The following is a 24,087-nucleotide window of genomic DNA, read 5'->3' on the forward strand; positions in this document are numbered from 1 at the left end:
TACATACATCTAAGGAAGAAAAGTTTTTCTGTGTGTATACTTTCTGTAAAGTCATTTTTGACTGTATCTTAGGACCAGGGTTACCAGCTTTCTGAAAAAAAAAATATATGGGACACCTGATTAGCAGAGTCAGACCACCCGATTCCTTTCATCTTTCCATATACAGTGATTTCCCCCCCATTTTTTGACTATTTGACCCTAAATTTAATTAAATGCATACTTTTGTGTAGCATGAACACATCGAAAACAAATTATTATCCAGCAATGCACTTTAATAATGAACAAAATGCATTGAATAAAATGAGAATCTTTTTTTGATGAGAAACCTGCTTGCTTACATAAAACTGTATACATTAAAATATATATAAAAATAGATAGAAAGTAGAACATCCATCCTGAAATAGGGCATATTTATACTGCAATAACAAAAGTGCAAAGATATCGTCTAAAGAAACATATTTGTGCCTCAAAAACCTGTCTTGCTTTACATAAAACATCCATCCTGAAATAGTGCATCTGTAGAATAATTGTAAGCATATTTGCCGCTCAGCTCATAGATCCCAGAGCAGGACATGACCTGAAAATTGTGATTCATTTTACATTGCCATTTTACTGACCATTTTTTTAAACTCATAATATTATAGGACAAATTGTGTCCCGTTTCAGCTCAATAAATCACCGGTACTATTTTTTCTGAATACGGGACGATTTTTTTAAGGGACGGCTGGCAACCCTACTTTAGACTGCGAATATACTTTGATTGAGGAATCACTTCTAAGAACGAGTGTATGTAGCTAAACTATAAAGCTCATAATATAAAATAAAAATATGTTATCTTAAATAAAAGATAACGAATGTAACTTTAGATGAGTCTTAGGAACGAGTGTGTTTATTTAAAACTCAACTAAAGAGCTCTCTAGAGACTAAAGACTCCCTGGCACATCACGTCGTATTAAAAAAGAATATGTGAGTGTGCTCATGAGAACGGAGAGTAAAATCAAGGAGCTGTTGGATAGTTATATTCTATATTATTTTTGCAAAGTTTGTCTGTCCGCCGACATCTAATATCTCCAGGAAATAACAGGTATTACATATACTTTGATAAATGGAAAAAGGTAACAAGAACTTGGAATAAACTCAAAAAATTTGCATATTCTTTAGAGTCAGGTATATGATTTGTAAACTGTTCCACATGAAGACAAACATTATAGTATATATTTAATATCGGTGAGCCTGGTCCTGGACATTGCAGATGATGCCCAGGTCATTGACGGTACTATTTACCGTCCTTGTACTCACAAAGAGTTCCTTGTCCAGGTTTGACATGGGGCTAATTGGGTTCACCTCAATTGACCTCTTCAAATCCGTCAGGAATGTTTGGATCCCTTTCTTGTCACTTGGGGGCTTTAAAGCCCTTTTGAGGATGTCGTTTAAAGCATTCAGGTACTTTAGAACATCGTATATGGTCCTCCCGAGTACACAGTGCAGTTAATGATAGCTATGGCGCCATTTCCTACTGGAATCCATTCAGAAATAGTCTTTCTTCCCGTCGCTTCAATAGTTTTTGAATAGTTTTCAACTTTGTTGACAAATCGGGACCAAATGGTTGCTAGGACTCTTAACCTCTCATATATGGCCATCAAACTTTGTACAAATTTATCTGTTAGATCCTGTAATATGTGTTTCTGAAGCATTATGAGATGTAGCATTTCAGATATTACATTTTTTTATGTTCCTGTAATAAATAAGACGGAGTTGCCCTGAATAAGTTTAAGTAAATATTATTGTATTTTTTAAAGAGTCACGTGGATACTTATGATCCATGAAATGACTTTTAGTCTGTGGTTCGGGTTATGTATTTCAGAATTATACCACTCCCAGCTCTACCCCAAATTAGCTAGTTTATCCTTTACTATTTCAGTTCTTTTTGTGGTTTTGAGGAGGTTACGTAATTAAAAAAAGCAGGATCCAAGCTCCATTAATGATAAGGATAATAAGGAAAGTATGATGAAATTCAAAAAATGTCATGGTATTTATTATTTACGTATAACATGTCCAAAATGTTCGAAAAAAAATTATGGGAGAGCCAACAGATACCTCAATATCCTTAACAACTTTTCTGATCGTAATTTCCTTCACTGCTTCAACGTTTTCATCTATTGTTGACGTGATTGAGAGTCTAGAGCAAGGCTTGTCATTGGCATCATCCCAGCTATCTTGGAAGAGTTTGTACCACTTGTAAACCTTCTTTTTTCACCGTATACAACTCTCAAGATTTCAAGGTATATTTTGCAAAATAAAATGGAGTCTCTTGTAACAATTTCTTATCAGACTATAGTTTGATTGTCTGAATGCAATATAAATTTCAATAAAAATCTACAAGATCAGGGATGTCTAGCCTTATTGCCACTTGCGATATTTTAATGGGTCGCAGAACCTATTAAGTTAAATTCTTAAAAAATGCTTCATATAAAACAAAGCTATTAGATACAAATTTATTTCAATTTTAGACCAAATATAAATAAAGGTCAAATTTAATTTTTCAAGGCCAAACTACTTAAAAAAGCTAAAATAGCAACCCCGTTAGAGTCTCAAATATTTGTCAATGTTTATGGGCGTTCTACGCATTTGGATGATAATGCAACAATTTTGCTAAAAAAATACTACTTGAAGTGAGAATGAGTAGTGAGCTACAAGTGAACATTCGGCGGGCTGCAATGTTGCCCACGATCCACAGGTTGAACAACTCTACACTAGATTATCAAAATGCTTGCAATGAATGGTTGAACTATGAAATTACCCACAATAATTTACCTGACAATGTAAATGAAGTTTAAATGATCATTGACCACTCTATTGGAAATTTGATAGTTTGCCCCTGAATTTTGTACATTGTTACACTTTGTCTTTTATATGTACACGGACTAGTTATTACTTTATACTTAGATGTTGTCTACTCAAGAATTTAATAACAATGAGAACAGCTTTAGATAATAAGAAAAATCTGTTCAGACTACCCGCTAGAAAAACCTGCATTCTCTTTCTTGTATATGTTTTAATCACCTCTACCCTTCCAACTTGTGTATACATATCCCTTATGTTCAATTTAGTTTATAAAATACCTTTTTTAACTCCACTAACGAAGTTAAAAGGAAGTTATACTTTTGCTTCTGTTTATTTGTTTGTTTCTTAGTCACCAAGATTAAGGCAATAGTTACTAATCGTTTTTAATCAAACTTAGTGCAAAGATAATAATTGGCCACAATAACAGGGATTTGAATTTTTGAGAAGTTAAGGTCAATGTAACACAAAACTTATACATGCATAATCGCCCATAACTTTGGATCAAATTAAGATTGAATTTATACGGTAGAGTCTGAATTGAGCACAATGCGCTTTCCATTGCTAAATGGAACAAAATGAACGTAATTGTAATCAATAGGGGTCTATCATACGGCTTGGGAGTAGAACCAGAGATTTATGCCTTTCTGCATTATTGTAAAATACTACTTAATTTCTCTAACATTTGTGAGCATGTCCTTGGAATAGAATAAAATTTAAAACACGTTAAAATATGCTTGACTCCCCTGCTGCAATCGAATAATTATTGCAATATAAACTATTCCTATTTAATGCATTTTTAAAGTGGCAAGAAAAGATGTTTCACATATTAACTTTTAAGATTTAAAAAAAGTATAAAAAGCAATTTATTTGTTAATAGTAAAATCTATTGTAATATCATTTATAGGATAGAAATTTTACTTTTATTTAATTCATAAAATTAACTAACTTTTCTGTTAGACAGTTACTAGCTATTGTTATTTTATTTATTTTTATATCTTCTATTTTTCTATACTTTCCTAACGTTAGTGGTCCATCATTTTTTCTTCAAATTTTCTATTATATTTAAGTATGATTCTTATAAAATGAAGGGAAAAATCTTATTTCTTATTAAACTTTTATTACTCAAACAAATTGCGGCATCAATAGCTCCAATTTATTTAGCACTTCCGGTTTCTAATATTTCTCCTTCAGTTATTATTTTTTATTTTTAAAATTTACAAAATCAGATAGCTTCATTAAACATTCAGCGAAGATGTTACCTCAGAGTAGAAAAACGAACAAAATAGGGGCCATTGCCCCCATATTTGTAGAATTTTTATAGTTATTGCAATAAAAAAATCATTTAGTCTAAAAAAAACTAAATATTCAAACTTTAGGGGAAAATTTTGTTAGACGTTCAAACTTTATCCCTACCAAAAAAAATTTTTTTTTTTCTTTTTAAAGATTTTTGTCTCTTCTAAAAAAAGTTATTTGTCAAATTTGGAATTTATAACCCCCCCCCCCACTAAAAAAAGTTAAATGTTGCCAAATTGTTTGTAGTTAGTCTGAATTTTTGTCGAAAATAACAGCAATTAATGACATTTCCAATCATTTTTCTTAAAGGTTAAATAGGACTGGAGGTGAATGTCGAAGGCTAATTAATTATACAGGGAGTAAATATCTTGTAACAAATGCAAGAGTAGATTTTCCCCTAAAGTTTGGACATTTAGTTTTTTTTTAGACTAAATGATTTTTAATAATTAAAAATAATAATATCATATTATAATATAATTTGATGCCTCACTCCAATTGCAAATACATCCCGGCACCGATGCCTAAGTGGAATTGTCCCTCCGTGCAGTAGTTAGTATTCGTCTATAAGATGTTTAGGTCCATAATTTCCAGGACGCCTGTTTATTTTACAATTATTTTTTAATTTTTGTCTCTCCTATTTTTATATCGTTTTAGATTTTAGGAAATCATTCAAAACTAGAAGAGGTCCTTGCAGGACAGTCGAATGATTGAGAACAGTTCGAAACTGTAGGGAAAGTGACCAATAGAGCTATAAAGAAGGGTCAGGATCCAATATTATTTTACTGAGGAATTATGAAGATTCTTTATTCGTTTTTATATTAGGTTGGGGAAAATGTAATTCCGTATTTCCCCGCCATTTTTAAACTAAGTATATCTTTTTCATTATTGGTCACATTGAATCATACGATAAAGCGTTGTAAAGATGTGAATGTATACTTAAAATAATTTTTGATTGCAAAGCAATTCACAGGCTAATCCATATAGTTTTGTATCATTTTTACTTATTTAAGAGATAATGCATTGTCTTGATGAAAAGCATTTTCATATTTTCAAGCAGGTAAATTTTTTTGTGATTTCATGCTTCAAACGATCTAACAATGCTATGTAATAACTGCTGTTCATGGTTTGGCCCTTTCAATGGAATCAATTAATATAAAAACACGGTCATCCCAGAATACTGATGATACAAAGTTACGAGCTATTTATTGCACCTTTGCACGCTTTGGATTCGGTTCATCACATCCAGTCCACTCGGCTAACAGTAAATCTGACTCCGTAATGTTGTGATTGAGCTATGTCAAATCCATAGCCACATAAATTCATTCAAAATTATTTTATATACTTTTTTATGTTTTTTTCTGAAACTACCTCTTTTAGACGTCCACTGCGTGCAAATCTTTGACGCTCATTTCTCCTCGTTTAAATTGAGCAAACTATGTTTCAATGGTTGATTTCACTGGCACAAAGTCCGAATTATGTTTGTCAAGCCAAGTTTTGGTAATAATAGTACATATTTACTTGAAAAAATGATTTAATTCTAGTGACGCCATCTATAAGTTATGGAAATAATCTAATTTATATCTTAACTTCAGATGCAATACCTTCTTTGCATCTGTTACAAGACATCTACTACCTGTATAATTAATTACCCTTCAACATTCTCCTCCAGTCATATTTAACCTTTAAGAAAAATGATTGGATATGTCATTCGTTGTTGTTATTTTCAACAAAAATTCAGACTAAATGCTAACTATTTGGCAACATTGTTCTGATATTGGGAAAATGAGAGAATGTTCTATTGCTTAGATTTTTATAAAAAAATGTATAAGATGTGTATTTTACTAAAACCTAAATTGGATTGGAATGGGTGTAATTAATTAATTATTAACAACCAACGTTTACCATTTCTTAATTTTCTAAATTGAATATTCAAAATGCTTTAATATTTATATCTTCAGTAAGTGTTTGAGTAACTGATTACGTTTAATAATTAATCATTTTGGTGTGTGAGAGATAAATATATGTAATACTAGCAAAGGATTACCCGGCGTTGCTCAGGCTAAGGAGAGAGAGGGAAATCACATTGAAAATGTTTAAGAAAAATTATTCAGAAAATACTTTTATATACTACATATAATAATAATTACAATATGAATATTTCGTTGTTGTCGAAAAAGATCCTGAAAATGATAATTCTCTTGGACTCTTAAAACTATATCAAGGTAATCCGAAAATTTATAATTTTTTAAAAATATTGGGTTATAAACTTGAAATAACATACCAACATATATACAACAAAAAATATTTCTTGATGAAATTTCAAATTTTTATTTTCTTCAAAAAATTCACAAATCGAAATTCGGTAAGAAATATTTTTTTTTAAAACAAATGCAAAAAAGTTACGAAGAATAATGTTGTCGAAAAATATCCTGAAATTAAACATACTTTTGGAATTTAAAATTTTATGTTAAAAATATATCGTTTTTTGGCATATTTTTAGAAAAAATAAAAATTGGCGTTTTATTAAAAAATGAGAAAAAAAAATTTAAAAATTAAAAAAAAAATTCCGAAAAAAACAGATATTTAGGTTAAACATCAATTTTTATGATTCAAAAAAAAAAATTCTACAAACTTTATTTTATTTACTCTTCCAATATTTCATTTGAAGAAGATTTTATTGCATTTGAATAAAACAAAATTGCAATTTTTAAGGAATTTTTTTTTTTGCCCATAACTTTTTGGATTTGGAATAAATTTAGAAAACTTAGTAATTTGTAAAGTTGTTATTTTGAAATGCAAATCACTTAGCCTAACCAGGTTAAAAATAGGGACCAATGCAAAATTACAACCTCCTAGGTCCAACAGTGTGGGCACACATAAAGGACATACACCCAAGTGTTGATATTCGGTCCAGCACCTAATGTTTTTGTTCGGTTCAGACCGACCGATTTTTATTCCGTCTCACTTTATGGACCGATATAGAAACCATTTTTTTTTCTTGATAAACTGTCATTCATTTTTTGTTTTTTTTAATCTCAAAAGTATACGATAAGTTCTAGATAAAATACTGTATACATATGAGGAATGGCAGGATCAAAATTAATCAGAGCTCCCTCTTTATTTAAACTTCGTTTAATGTAATTGTACTTGAAAAAACATATGATAATATGCTATAAACAAATAGTCTTTAAAATCGTTCTAGACCGAATTTTTCCTTTGGACGGATCTAGACCAAATTTTTAATTGAGACCGCTCCAGACCGAGCTTTTTTGTCGTACCGAACTAATTCTGTACAACAAAAAACATAATGGTCTAAGAAGAGAATTTGCAGTGTTGGATTTCGGTCTGGAAAACCCAACACTGCACATTCTCTTCTTTATAAATACAGAAGATTATGTTGAAATTCAAGTATTTATCTGAGTGATTTATTAATATACTGAGTTGGAGAAAAAGTAATTTGGCATTTCCCACACTTTTTTAACTAAGTATATCTTGTTCATTATTGGTCACATTGGATCATACGATAAGACGTTTTAAATGTGTGAGTGTATACTACAATTATTTTTTTTGGACAGCATTGCACTGGGTTGTGAATTATCGTGCATCGAGTATGGAGGCTCAGAGGAAGAAATTCGCATTTTAAATTTTTACTACCTCAAATGGATAAACGTGGTGAAAGCGATCAAGAAAATTTATGTGGTATATGGGGCTGATACTCTTTCGGTTTGTGTTGCAAAATTTCGTTATGGTATATTGGAGGTGAATGATGCCCCATGAACTTTGTCAAAAATATCAATAAAATCATTGAAAATATTGAAATAGACCTTCATGTTAAGAGTCGTAGTATTGCTTAGGAGCTGAACATCGATCATTTAGACGTTTTGAACGATTTGCAGAAGGTATGATAAGACAAAGGGAAACAAAATCGATTCATTTCTTAAGCGGATTGGGGTAAGCGATGAGAAATGGATCTCTTACGTCAATGTAAAGCGACAGAGATCTTGGTCAAAAGCCAACGAAGCTACCCAGACCGTAGCCAAACCAGTATTGACTGTCAGGAAGGTGATGCTGTGTGTTTGATGGGATTGAACTAGAATCATCTACTATGAGCTTCTCCCCTATGGTCAAACGCTTAATTCTGCATACAGAAGCGACAAGCATTTGTGAATAGGATAGGAATCGTGTTTCATCATGACCACGCCAGGCCGTACACATCTTTGATAAAGCCCCAGAAGCTTATGGAGCCCCAATGGAAAGATATATTGCATCCATTCTGCAGTCCCGACCGGGCAACAAGTGACTACCACCTGTTTCTATATATGACCAACACGCTTGGGGAAAATTTTGGTCTCAATAGAGGCCAACGAAAATTTATTGTCGATTTTTTTTGCCATTAGGGATAAGGGAATTATGAAACCAGAAAGACATTATGAAGTTGAATTCTTGTTGTTAACAAATTATCAAATAGAACAAAGAATACTTGGCTTAAATCGGATGATTGTAACACTTCTTTAAAAAAATTGAAATAAAGAGAAAATTACGAAAATACTTTTTCCCTTCATCTATTATATACGCTGTGTGAATAATTTTTTATTGTAATTACGTTACAGATTCAAAATTATTTGTAGTGGTATAAAAATCATTTTCATATACTGGGGGAGAGAGTAAAAGATATTTAAAGACTCTTTTTATTTTTTAAGGGGCCATGTAGTTCCTAAGTCTCAATTACTATTTAAATAAATAGTTCATTTACATACTTTAACTAGAAAGAACAACTTATGAGGGGATATGTATTCTAATACTGTTTGTACCTTCTTTTTTCAAAAGTTTAATTTCCTCTAAAACTAGAAGAATTGGGGACTCGGATTCGTAATTAAGACTTCAAACACAACAAGGACTTATGGATAAAAGAAAATTTTAAATAACGGTTAGTAGTGCCTAACCCATTATTGGACTCATATCATTTTAAATAATCAAAAACTATTGCTTTTAATTGAATGAAGCAAATTGTTTATTTGAGGAATTAATGCTTAACAGTTTCAGAGTCTTAATTAGAGAGTTTGTTATAGTATTAAGGACTTTAATCACACATAAAAGTCTTAATAATTCTCGAAATCCCTTAGAAAATAATAGTATCCACCCTTTTAGTAACAATAAATTTAGTCCTAATTAATTTTTACAAATAATATTTAGGTCATATAATATAAATTCATTTCTTTTAAATATAATTTTAATAATACTGTTAGTGAACAGGGAATTACAAACACAATGGGACTTTGAACAAACAGCCCAATCATTGAAACTGAGGAGTATAGATGCATTGCAAATATATACAATTTATAAATTAGAAAAAAAAGAAATTTTTTTTTTTGAAGAATATATCAAAAAGTTGACTAAATTAGATCAATATTATTTTACATCATATGAAATGTAATTGACTCAATATAAAAGTTAAAATAATTAACGGAAATCTTTTACTTATCATTCTCAATTACTACATCTTAAAATCCTAGAATTAAAAACTGTTGCTAGGATGATCTATTTTTCAATAATTTTATAAAAAATTTGCCCAAAGAATGTACTATACTCGATATTATGTAGATCCAACATTGAGCTGCTAAGGTTGAGTATAAAGAGTGAGTCAATGTAAGGAATCCTTCGTTTATAAATGATTAAAATATACAACGAAATATTTATTATCGACATTTAATTCAACTGCTCAATAGATTATTGTTATGATTTACGTTATATTCAGAAAATTTATATTAACTGTAGGCAGGGAATGTCTAGACGCTGTATATCTAATTTATATTAATCAAGGTTGTGCCCTTAGTGGTCTTGCGTTTCTAGCAGTTCAAACAGTTCCAGTTCTTGAACCGGAACCGACAAAGTCGAACCGAGACCGCAATATATTGCTTATCAGTCTCGGTTTTAGTGCTTTTGTTTCAATATGGAATATATAAAGAAAAGAAAATATATATTATAAAAAATAAATTAGCTTTAATCAATAAGTTAATTTTCTGAGTTTTTTTTAATGCAATTGCATGCAGTTTTCCAATGATTTTTTTGCATTGGCAGGGTGATAGAGTTGTATCTGAGTTCCAAATAGCTAAGGGCTTCTTATGGATCTGGCAATGGGGTTTTAGGCACTAGAAAATGTAAATACAAGAGGAAAGGGGTGGGGTAGATTATGGATCCAGGTCCGCTACTATGCAAGTCAGGCCCCTATAATATGATAACTATAATATTTCTTAATCCAGGGGTTCCAAAACTTCCCTATGCAAAGCTCCCCCCTACACTAATATATTTTGAAGTGAGGCCCCTTTATACAGTTTTCAGGGTCCTGTTGGAACTTGGGGTACTATGCACTCTGCGTATAAGGTCGCTCCGGCCCTGTTTGCCTATATTTTCATTTCCTGGGCCCAATTTTTCTACTAACTTAAAAAGAACCAAAGACCGGAACCGAGAACGATGAAGCTAACCGAGACTGAAACCTTTTACATGAAAGAACCGAGACCGGGACCGATAGAACCGCTGAACCTAAACCGAGTACAACCTAGATAATAACGAATAAGGAAAGTATCTTAAATAATCTTTATAATTATTCTATATAAAAATTGTATTTTGTCTTTTTCTAGAGCTCTATTAGTCATTTTTTTCAGATCTTTGAGCTGTTCCTAGTCATTTGACTGTCATGCAAGGACATCATCTCGCTTTTATTCATTTCCTAAAGGCTAAAACGATATAAAAACAGGAGAGACAGAGTAATTCTAAAGCAAACACACATCCTGGAATCCTGGATATTATGACTCCACATATTTTATGGACAAATCCCAACTACTCCAGGGAAGGACAATTCCTCTGAGGCATCGCTCCCGGAATGTATTTTTCCTTGTTGAGGAAAATGTGATGACTCTCCATTCTTCCATGTGGAATAGAATGATTCAATGTTTATATTATTTGAACTCATGCTTCCAAGTTGTTAGTTCAATGTACCCATCTGATGACAGGATTTTTATTAGAATTTATTCGAATCAACTCTTCACTTACTACTGGAACAATAACAGAGACGCAAAAAAGAAAAAGTGAAGGAGCAACTCTCAATTCTAAAGTATTCTTCATTTTTTTCTATTCTTTTCCATTAATATGGTGTTAATAAGTTTTTCTTCATTTCCCCTGTAAAAGGCAATAAAATAGTTTCTCTTCAAATTATAAAAGTATTAATGTTCGTGCAGAAGATTTCCAACAGCTTTGTACAAAGGTCTAAGTGTGGAGACAAAATTGAACTTTTGAGAACATTCAGTCCTTTCTTTACGAGGAGGTTAATTTTCCTTCGATCTAAATGGCTGATGAAAGGAGTCAATGTTGGTATCTGATTGTTTTTCCTCAGTGCAAAAGCAGCCGTAGAGGTTAGTTGAAAAAAAGAAGGCACTACAGGTCTCGGAACCTGTACAAACTTCCAGAAAATTACTCAGAACCGTTTAAAAGCCATTTTTTTAACTAGGCTACTTGAGCCATAAGTTTCGCCAGCAAAATCGACACCAATGGTAAATTGATAACGTTAGACAACGTTAGTTGAAAGTTGTTTTTAACCATTAGATAAGGTTAATACAACACTTAGACAACTTTCTTGCACAACCATGTATTAACACTGGAGCAACCAAAATTAACATTTAGACGACGTTTAGACAACTTAAGGCTTACGTTAATACAACGTTAAATTTTTGCTTGGGGTCAATCTAAGCATTTGAGCTGCCAAAAACTCTTTTTGAAGTCCACCCGGCCATGGTTATGGCTGAATTCCCAAAAAAAAGAAGTCCTTTGACCGGTCTACGGTATCAAAGATGGTCGAAGATGCTAGGGGAAAGTAAAAGAGTTATGAAGAAGAACCATTTGTGATACAAAAAAAACCTCAAGTATCACCCCAGATCCCTGATCTCAAACCACTGGACGGAGATTAACCAATAGAATTTGTTGCAGAGCTTTAATTTCTTTGTCTTTTTTGGACATTGAGTAGAATTAGTAATCTGAAGAATGAATATTATTTTCTTTAGCTTTTGTCATTATTATTTAACTCCTGAGTAGTAGTGAACTTCCTTTTCAACTACATTCAATAATATTCCAAGCCTGATTGAACATTCTTGTTTGCTAATAATATACAGAGAGTAGTAACCTTGAGGATTTGTTGCAGATTTTGTCTTTTTTGGACATTGAGTAGAATTGAGGATAACCATCGAGGTAATTCTTCCAGATGTTCATATTTATTTCCCTCTCCGTCGTCACAGCTTATTTTAGTTGATCTAATGAAACGTTATGATACATAAGCTGCTCTCCTCCAAAACATTTTTTTAAACTTCTAAGGTTACCATGTTGACTTTTGGTTTCTTTTTTTTAACATCCCTGAAATACACACGATTTTATCAATTTCCTTCTCCAGGAACATCTGAGTATCGAACATTGAGTACAAGGTAATAATTCCTTCCGATCACGCTGTCCATTGAGCTACTTTGTTCCATTCTATGGTGTGTGTTTTTTCCTAACCAAAATATAATCCTGGACTTTCCTTTTCAAGACATATTTAAAAGCTGTGTGAAAGGTACAAAAGAATACGATCATTTGACCAGCTTTCGAATTTTACCTAAATGAATCTTAGCTTATTTAGCCACACATCAAATCACTGGTGTTCTAAATTTGTACAATGTATGTAGATTGTAGATATTACCTTTTTCCTCCTTTTAAAAAAAAACACAGATGTCCTCTTCTATCCAGGGTCCTACAGAAATTCAAAAGTATATTCATGAAAGATAGAGTTATAAATTTTCACATTGCACTTTTGTATCCATTCTTGCACCTTGTTGACAATTTGAAGAGTAGTTGATAATTTTATTTTACAACACGTTTATGGGTAATATTTAATTATTTTATAAAAATTAAAGATGAAATACTAGACGAACATTTAACAATCAATTGAATCATATTTTTTTTCAACATGGATATATGTTTAATATAATATAAAAAATGTAAAAACCTTAGTATTTAAAAGTATATATCAATGCATGATTAATTATCATTCCGTTCATTAATATTTGGTATTGTTATATATACTACTCTTAAATTAAAAGTAAAGAAAATATAATAAGATTTCACAGAATTAATTATAAAATTCAAGACAATATAAAAAAACAATATTTGGAATATATATCTAGATTTGCCATCATATTAAATTGATCATGGATGAAATCAATTTCCCTTATTTTGTTATTATTTGTTAAAATTAAATTAAATATCTTCTGAAAAAAAAACTCTAAATTATAATTTGGCATTTATAAAAATAAAAAAATCAGTCAAAATTTTCACAAAAGTCCAACGGCGCCCTCACCCCTTGAAAATACATTCCGGAGCCGGTTCCCAAGTTTGTTATATTAAGGGGTCTAGGATATTTTGTTGAATGCTACATTGCCGAACAAAAATAATATATATGGTATATTTCATACTAATATTTTCAAGGACGACCTTGGAATAGAGAAATATCGATCAGGACTTGACCAGGTGCATACGATCTCCAGTACAATCGATCGAAACGATTGATTCATTCGGATTGTCTCTTGAGTCTTAATCATTGATTGATTTTTGGACTCCCTCTCTTCTTGAAACATTTTTATATCTTTTTAATTTAATTAAAGGACGGTTGCTAAAATTTTTGTTCTAATAGCGGCTCCAACCAACTGTAGAAGCATTCTCATAAAGAAATGAATCAATTATTGTTCAATCATGCTTAATAATTCCAAAACGTGTAAAGCAGTTGAAAGATTCATCTTTTATAGTTTGTGTAAGTTACACAAATTTTAATAGATAAAACGAAGCATGAATGAGAATCATAATTACTTATCTTTGTAGCATGAATCATCATCAATAATTATATTTACTATTTTTTCGGCAATGCAACCATTCAGAAAGTGGCCCTTGGGCAAAGTACCCGTACATGTATTAAGTTATACCATATGTATAATAACGTGAATTATTATAAAATTCTGGCGCGTGAGTCATAAAAAAGTAGCAAAAATTTAGGTATTAGTAAAAAACAATAAAAAAATAACTTCACTTCTTTCATAAATTTAATGAAAAAACATGTAAGGGAAAGTTAGTTCTCGAATTAAGATATATATTCGAGTATGTATTTTTTTATATGGGATTTATGGGTTATGCAGTTTTGACGATAATTATTACCCTTTACTCCAATAGTTTAATAGTTCCATCTTCACTCCAATCCCAATCAAAATTATTATTAACGGTATTAGAGCCAATTTTGCATGTTGTTCTATCATCGATGAAGAGTTCCGGAGTATTCGATATCGTAAACTCCCGTATGTTCTGTAATACTTTACTATAGTAAATATGCCTAAACACAAAAACTGTAGACCTTGAATTGAAATAGTCAAAAAGTTCATTTATATCTTGAATTTGCACCCAATTTTCTATTGGTCCGGCTTGATAAAGAAATGGAAAGTGCTTCTCTAGCCATAGAATGAGTAAAGAAAGGGAGTCATCAAACGGACTCGTACCAAACATTCCCAAATATTTCACATTTTTAAACACGCTGTCCTTGAACTTGAATTCAATCTCGGATTCCTGAAATTACACTCATTTTAAAAGTTGTGATATAGAAGCAACAATCAGAGAGGTTACCCAAAACTTGCAGTACCATGGCTAAGTTACAAAAAACATGTGGTTGTTATGGAATCAAGAAAGCAACTCAACACCTATTTGTGATATGTTTAAATACTATATATAGCTATTTTTTTAAAAATTCAATATGTCTCCTTCACAAGCAATAACATCCCTTACACGTCGCCGAACAATTTGCAGTACTTGAGGATGGAGGCAGTATCTATGGCGTACCATCCTGTCATCATGACAGCCCAAACTGTAAAGTCAAAGAGGTTAAGGCAAGGGCTGGAGGTGGGCCAAATGGAGGCAGACCAGAAGTCAGCCTTATTGTAGCTGCAGAAGTTTTGGTTCTTCTTAGCTATATAGGACTGTAATTCAGTCCAGATGGAGATGCTAACAGTCTCTGCAGCCTTCTTGGCACTGAAACCCGTGCGGTGGAGCGTCGTATTTTAATTGTCGCTATGACATTCATAAACTCCGAACAAAACTTATTTATTGTTGTTCCAGCTGTCGTTTGGTTGCGTAATGATATTTCGTATTTAAAATTATAATGGAAAAATCGTAATTAAATGCTACAGCAAGTTTTGTGTCCCCACTCTGTAAAGTTGTATATGGGTTGTGTATAAAAAAAATTACCATGTCTTTCTCCATAATATTTAAATCCAATTCAAGTGATTCTAAAGATGGCAAATCTAATTTTGTAAAAGCGTCAAACGAATGTCTTTCAATGAGCTTCAAATGCAATCTTTTCAAATATTTGTGCGAATTTTCAAGACATTTTTCCGGATATATGGATACTGTGCCGTAGAAATCGCTTAAAAATATCAAATTGGATAATATATTCATTAGATTGATGGGTTCTCCAATATTGTCAGTAATGTGAAGTCTTCGTATGGATTTCCCTATCAAAAGTATAAGTATCTTAATTTATGTATATCATTTTGAGAAAAAGGATGTGTGACTAACATGTATGATTACTATCTTTAAAACTAAAAAAGCAACTTCTAAGATGTACTTCTCGAATATTGGGAAATAGTTGAAGCATGTCATTCATATCTTCTTCTTGAGCAAAATCCAATCTAATGATATTGACATATTCGGGAACTAAAATATCTTTATATTCCTTTATATCACTTCCTTTAAAAGAATTAGAGCCCCACCATAATTCTTTGATGAGGAAATAAAGATTTATTAAACCTATTAAATGCATTTACATGTTTCGTTATACCTTTTATACGTACGTTTTTTATATTTAACTTCTGCCGAAGAATCTTTAAAGCACACCCAAGGGCGTCACTAATAATATGACCTCCATTAGACAGTCTTGGGCAAAATTGTAAAAGCATTATCACACTAGTATCTGTTACATTCGTTCCATCAATTCCAAAAAACTAAAAGAATATTAAATATTAATAGTCAGTGATTGTATAAAGTATAGAGCTGTTCATAAGTTGTAAAAAAATGGTTTTACCGGATATTTAATGTGACAAAATTATATTTGAGAAACAGTAAAAATAAAAACTCGAGACAATATTTCTGGGTTTATTTTGTATAGACTACTTATTCAATATATCTGCCTTTGCTATACAATACATTCTACAAACGAGAGTGACAAGATTTTCATGCTCTAAGGGTGTATTTTTATGAAATTTCCACCGATGCTTCTACGATGGGATTGCAGAGAGATACCTAATAGTGATAAGAATGATCCTTAACCTTTGAATCTAGATTATTCTATATAAAAAATCAAAGGAGTTGAGCTCTGGAGTCAAAGGAGACCATATCTATTGTTCTCAAAATGGAATTCTTTCTCTCACATATTTCTGAGATTTTTGACCAGTATGAATTGTAGCTACATCTTGTTGGAAAACGATTTTCTTGTTATTTGAATAATGTTCATTAAGCCAAGGGAGGACAAGGGGTTAATTCTTTTATCCATACTCCATTTTTTCTCCTCACTAAAGACAATGCTAAGCTTCCGCCTACAAATTTTCAACAAATTATCGGACTTCTCCATTTCTTTTTTTGTGTGTCGTATAGCCTCTATTAGTTTCTGACCCTAACATGGCTTGAAGAAGTTTCATCTTCAAATAATGTCAAAACCAATTATGCATCAATGGCTTCAAAAATGCTTATTTCTGTCGCATTTTGGACATCAATCTCTGGCAGTTCCGATACATTTTTAATTGAACCTTTTCCGTGTTTCTCTGAGTCCTTGCTGACATTGAAGTGTCACTTCCTGCCTTGTCATCACAGCTATCAGTCTTACGAAGCTTCTATATCGTATATTCAATGGTATTATGGATTATAGAGTGCCGCTGAATTTGCAACGGCGTCTTTCCTTCATTGTAAAGAGCTTCAACCACCTTTCTGAATGAATTCCTGATGATTAAATGTTTGATTTTTTGTGTTCGCCCTGTTTTATATCTTTTTCGAGATTGATCTAGGATCAAGTTTAAGCCAATCAAATTGCACATTGATAAATTAAGCGCCGAAAAAAAATTGTGCTTATAACTGAACCTTTAAAACTTATAAATTAATTCACTTGATTATGTACATATGTACAGTAACAATAAAAAAATTATGCATTGTATGCACATTTACCTTAGCGATATGATAATAAATAAATATATCTACCTGAATAAATTTAGTAGCAAGATTTGTCCTCACGCGCTTATTAGAGAGATTTACTTGACCAGTGTTACAAATAAACTCAGGGAAAATAAAGTTCTGTACACCAAGATCGGAAACGTTTATTGAGCCAAAGACATCGACATATTGAATTTTGTGACAAGATGTTCCAATTGCACCCAGGAGTAAGTCGTCACACACTCCTCTCAAACTAACACTTCTTAAATGTACCATATTCTGAATATGATTTATAATAATTTTATTCATATTCATAATTGAAAAGTTATAATCATCATCTTTGCAATGATGTTCCTTCATCCTCGTTTTTTCTATCTAGAAATAATACAATTTTTTTTTTAAAATCTACTTATGATTTCATTAGTTTCCAATTGAATGATTTAGCATTGCCAGACTAAGTTTAAATGGTACAGAAATAGTCTCAACAATGCAAATTGAAATAATATTGAGCCCGTGCGAAAACATACAATCTACACAAAAACTTGAACTTAGATATTCAACTTTCAATATTTGGGTGACTATATCTTCGACAATATTGAAGCTAGGAGATTCAAACTTTGCTGTCATTATTAGAATAATAAATTATACTTGTTATAAATACCAAATTTATAACGTGCATCTACCAGATAATTCATGTTTGGAAGCAAAAACCCCTTAAATTCAGTGCCAAACTATATTATAGGATTGTATAATAAAGTTTATATTTTAAGGATATATAACTATTTTATTAAACTAAGAGAGGATACAGTTCACTAAATATGTTACTGTATACTAGTAAGTACATGAAGCTATTGAAGTAAAATATTGTTGTTATAAATATATTTGTTAAAAGCTAGTAATAGGGATTGCACACCACTGCAGCTAATAGTCCAAAAAAAATATATACCAAGGATTGACGAGAATGAATACTTCAGAGGCAGAAGTTAACTCCCCGACGACCATTAAATAATGAACAAAAACAAAGAAAGAGTATGAGCAACGGCTGTTTATTCTTTTTCTTAGTTTTTTCATTACAAAAATGACATCCTTGATCATAGCACATTATTGTTTCTGATTGCTTTTTGACAAAAAAAAAATAGTCAAAATCTCGATTCATGCTTACCCCCAAACGGCTATTCATCTCATTATTTTTAATATTTTGCCACTTAGCATGTTTCGCAGTGGGTCAACGATATGTTGATCAATTATGTTTAATGCATATACTTAAATTATGTATAATGACATATCTCATTGGTTCAACAATATGAAATAAAAGGAATTGAAAATTTCTCAATACTTCTTTCCAGGAAATCAAAATTAAATACACTTAGAAACAATTAATTTTTGTGTTATTACGTTTTTGTTCATAATTACCTTTTGGATGTTTTTAGAATAGGAAACTTGAAAACATTGTAACTCTTGAGTTGAATACTTTGTCAAACATTCGTAAATCAATTTCAGGTCCTCCTTTGAGTTTATTAGAGATTCAGGTACCACAAGCTCTGTAGCAGATAAATTAAGAAGGATCCGTATAATATCCTGGATTTCATTTATTGAAAAGCCAAGGGCTAATACTTTTCTCATAAGTATATTCATGTGTTTTGAAGATGTAAAGGTGCAAAGGTAGTTTTGAAGAACAATCTAAGGGATGGAAAATATTAATAATAAAGCTAGTTGCGGATTTCTGTGAGTGGTCCTTACAAGTTTGGAATTAGATGAGAGACATTTTCTTGTTTTGTGAAGCACATAATATAATAGTCCCAAGACATTACGGGAAGTGATTTCTTCAAGGGATAATATCATTACAAGAAATTACTTTAGTATGTCACTAATGTAAGAAAAGCTGAATTAGTTATTTATAATGTTTATTTCTATGTGCCTTCTATGCTTACATATGTCTTCACGGTCAAGTCAATGAGCTTTCTACAATTTCATATTTGATGAATATCTATAGTATTAATAATTTAAGTAACATTTATGTACATTACTATACGTAATCACCATGACTTTCTCCTCCCAAAAGTGCTTTGCTTTTTTTTCACAAAATTTTAGATCAATACATTCTTAGAAAAACGTCAAGTACAGTGGAAGTAATGACTCAATTTCGAATATATCTCTAATTTCTTTATATTTAGAACCTAAAAACACTTATCCATTCCTGCATTCTATTTAAATTTCTTCATATCACGAATTTACCTTATGCTGGAATAGGACATTAGGTATAGTAAAAATAAATCTATTATTTCTAATGGAATATTTTTTCATTCATTTCAAACTCTCCTTGCCAATCAAAAAGTGCTTAAATGACTGTTGGATTGCAGAATTTTTATTAATTTATTCACATTTTCGCCAATTGCCCTTCCAAGCATGGTGCATCTTTGACTTCAAAATCACCGGACCGTAACTGACGAATCCAAAATATTGCGTGATTGGCTGTTAGAGTATAAGGACCATAAATACTAATTACAGTTTCAGCAGTCTGGCTTGCGTTTCACCCTTATTTGAGGAAAAACTGAAAAATATAACGTATTTTTTATTTGCCCTTATCCATTTTTGACACGGTATCAAATAATAATCCGTCAAGCAATCTCAAAACTGTTTAAAAAGTTTTTTAGTACAAAATCTTACTTTCTAATAGATATCTATCTATCTATAATAGATGGCTTTTGTAATGTGTATCTCACTTATATAACGTGAGATACACATTACGAAAGCTATCTATTAGAAAAATAATGGATTTCCTTTTATAATCCTTTATATAAAAAGTGAATTTTATCATTCTTTCTTTATTCAAGCCAATCACAATTATATTGAATTTAGTAAAGTTATTTTATAGGAGAGAGAGAAAAATATTTTGATTAGAGAGAATATCAAAGATATGACAAAATAAGTCTAAAATGACACTTGAATTAAAATTGAAAAATAAAAAAAAACCTTTATGTATTTTATAATGGTAGATTTAGGTATCTCATCATCACTACCCAACACATTTTTGTTTCATTATTATACCCTTTATGTTATTGTACAAGTTGAAAAAAGTATTGAAATGATGCTATCAAGCAAGTTAATGTTTTTTTTGCAACTACTAGAAAATAATTAAAAGAGTTTTATTATTTTTCATATGTCAAACAAAATTGACTTTTCTTGTCAAGTTTGAGTTCTCCAACTTCTTCTGTTTATATTTCTTAATAAAAATATCACTTGAATAATTTATGCAGATCAATATTTGTTAACTATTATATTATAAATAAAAACGATCTATGCATTTATGATGGCAAATCGATAAAAAGGGATCTTTGCTTATTTTATACTGTCAAACATTCTATGTCTTTTAATCCTTTCGCATCGACGAGAAACTCATTGGTCCTTGCATTATTTTTCATTATATTTAATATATTTGTAAATTATTAGAAAGAATAATAGTACATCTCTAAAATTTATCAAAAAATAATTTAATAGGATTTATATTCGTCCTATATAAGTCTTCAAACTATGTCATTTTTTGGAATTTCATAAATAACATTCTACCTACCACATGCTTTTCATGTATGGATAATTTAAATTTCTTATTGATTGTTTAATATTTGTATAGGATAAGGAGTAATTGTTAAAAATTTTGCTATGTTTTGAGGAAAAATGAAAGTGTTATGTCATTTTAAAACTGTTGAGACACTGGGTTTGGAAGGTAATTTTCTTTTTCTTTTGATTAGATTTTAAAATTTGTCCAGGAGGAGGCATGTATCTTTTGTTTTTGTCCTTTCAGAGTATTCATATGAAAGTACTTTTTATTAGTAGACAGATTAGCAAGTAATACTTGCATGTACAAATATTTTTATAAATACTTTATTATTGAAAGTAGAGTTGTTCATAAATGAAAAAAAAAACAAAGAAAATATACTTTTACTTTTTTAGCAGTACTAATAGTAACCAAATTTATAGCATAATGCATAAGATGCTTCATTGACTCATGAAGTCAACGTTCACGTCGTTATTATGATACTTTGATGAAAATCTCAAAGATGATTAGAGTGATAAAAGATATATCTTAAGACCACTGATAATCTTTCTCAACGGAAGGCTCACAAAATTGTTGACCTACAATTGTTAAGCTCTACAACAAAGGTATGGGGGAGTCAATCTTGTAGATCAAAGAACTGCTTCATACCACTAAGATTAAGTCATCAACACAATTTTATCTAAGAATCTTTTTGAATCTTATAGATATAGTATGTTATATCGTTATAACATTAAATGTCCAAATAAATTATCGCTTCTTCTCTTCAAAGTTGTAATTGGCAAGAGTCTGATTAAATATTATGAAGGGGATAAGAGGTCAACCCAATTGTATAGATCAACGAAGAGAAAAAATGTATCTATTATAATAGACAATCATAGTGGACATTTACCGGAGTTTGATCAAAAAAGAAAAAAATATTTACTTACTATTCAAGCCAAAATATAGAAAAGTGAACTTTGGTTATTTGCATGGCTTGTAATCTTGCTTTATATTTGGCAAAAGATAGAAATTGCTTTGTTATATTTCATATGTAGAGCAGTTATTAAATTAATTTTAATCAATTTTTAACAGTGGAATTATTACTTAATTGAATTATAAATAAAAATTATATCAAAATAATACAAAAAACGTTAAGAATTCAACTATATAGCCTAACTTTAGCATTTTGTTCATGCATAATAAAAAATTACCGTTCACACCCAGAGGGACACCAGTGTCCCATCAAATTCTGGTGAACCTATTGAAGTTATTAAAGAAATTCTAATATAATCAAAGAGATAAATAAAATTGAATATAATTTTCTTTCAATTTCTTTTCAATTCCTTGTGGGTCTAAAAGGGGAGAATACAATTTCTTGTTGATCTCTCTTCGTATATATAACACATGGGCTTAAGAGTTCCAGGCTTCACACATAGAAGCCTTAACCACCATTGGCATGGTATTTTTCTTACAAAAAATCTTGCAACTAAGTGAAAAAAAATCAGCCAGATATTCTCAAATTGGGCTAATCTAGTCCAACATTGGTTGGTTTTGGGAATAATGATGGGAGAAACAACAGAAATAGTGCAACCAAAACCAAACCTGAGCAAACATGTTCAATACTGGCACATACGTTGTTTTGAGTAACTTAGGGAACTGTAATATCTAATTTCATAGCATGAATGTATATAACTGTTTTAATATGTTTTTCACCGTCTATTATATACTATACACAAAATAAATTAACGACAACTTTTCATTGGTGTCTTGACTCCTTTTGGGTTTAAGAACCACTGGTTTATAACTTTCATATGATTTGAAAGACTAATATTACCTCCAATATGGTCTTTCAAGTAAAACTTATTATCTGTATATATATATAAAAGAGAGATTGTGTGTGTGTGTAGATGTCCTTTATACGTTCCTAAACAGTTGAACCTAGGAGGCTTAAATTTTGCATGTATCCCTCTTTTGAGCTTGGATTTTTTTTTTTTTGTAGGTTTGTGTTTCTTTTACAATTCCAATAAATGCTATTAGCTATTTTTTTGCAATGTTAGTGCAAAAAAGTTTTTTGTAATTTTCTTTGTGAATATCGATTTGGGAATTTTTTGAAGTAAATAAAAAATGGACTTCTCATCTAGACAATTTTTTAAATGCATTTATGTTGGTATATTATTTGAAGTTTATAACATTTTTTTTTTTAAACTAAGGTTACAAGAGGCCTCTTGGGAGGGGGTGGAGGAGTTGCGATTGGGATACTTTGTAGGTTACCTTACTTAACCAGATTGATATAGTGTGAAGAATCCTAGAGAATTAGAATTATCAGGATCTTTTTCGACAACAACGAAACATTCATATTATAATTATTAGTATATTGAAGTATTTTCTGAATGTATTTTCCAATTCATTTGACGATTTTCAATGAGATTTCCCTCTCCCTCCTTAGCCCAAGCAACGCCGGGTAATCCTCCGCTAGTTCTTTTATTATAATGATCCATTTAGACTACTTTAATTGTATTTTACAGCACCTCTAAAGGCTTAATAAGAACAATTTATTAAATAAAATTGACGATAATTAGTAGAAAAAACATAAAAGTGTAATCCACTTCAATTTAGAGAAAAATCATTCTACCTTGATTTTGTGTTGACGAGGAACATATGTATTTATCAAATGCTTCATTTCCAGAAATATTGGATTAATATATTATTAAATAACTATTGGCAAAGATAAGCACTTTTAATATTTTTTTATATATTCTGCGTAAATAAAATAAAAAAGTATCATCTCCATTTATTTTTGACAATCTATGGACCAAATTTAAAGACAACTCCTTAAAAAATAACTGCTTCCTTAATGTTTCTTTATTTAAAAAAATATCCTGCAGGGAAATACTTTTTTTACTTATTAATTATTCAAAATCTATATTATTATTGTTTAAAGTATATGTTTAAACCGAAAAATTCTTTTCAGGTCCATATCTAATTCCTGTAGTACCTAACCTCACGAAATCGAAATTAATTTTTGAGTACCAAATCATATATGTATATGATAATTTTCTCTATTTTTTTTTTTTTTTTTTGGAAATTAATTAATTTTTATCCACAAATATATATATCAGCATTTAATTTTTCATTAATTTTTATCTACAAATATATAT

The 24,087-nt window shown here is 30.7% G+C and overlaps 1 protein-coding gene across 1 annotated transcript; it reads right to left on the reverse strand.

The window, feature by feature from the left end:
* Nucleotides 1-13,005: 13,005 nt before the first annotated feature.
* On the reverse strand, nt 13,006-19,236 carry LOC121128343 (uncharacterized). Its single transcript, XM_040723925.2, has 7 exons — nt 19,135-19,236; nt 18,808-19,074; nt 17,443-17,673; nt 16,034-16,196; nt 15,772-15,972; nt 15,442-15,707; nt 13,006-14,766 (listed from the first exon to the last, which is right to left on the reverse strand). The coding sequence occupies exons 1-7, from the start codon at nt 19,234-19,236 to the stop codon at nt 14,368-14,370; spliced, it is 1,629 nt and encodes a 542-aa protein (XP_040579859.2). The 3' UTR covers nt 13,006-14,367.
* Nucleotides 19,237-24,087: the final 4,851 nt, after the last annotated feature.

Source organism: Lepeophtheirus salmonis, chromosome 13 (assembly GCF_016086655.4).
Source record: "Lepeophtheirus salmonis chromosome 13, UVic_Lsal_1.4, whole genome shotgun sequence".
NCBI lineage: Eukaryota > Metazoa > Arthropoda > Copepoda > Siphonostomatoida > Caligidae > Lepeophtheirus > Lepeophtheirus salmonis.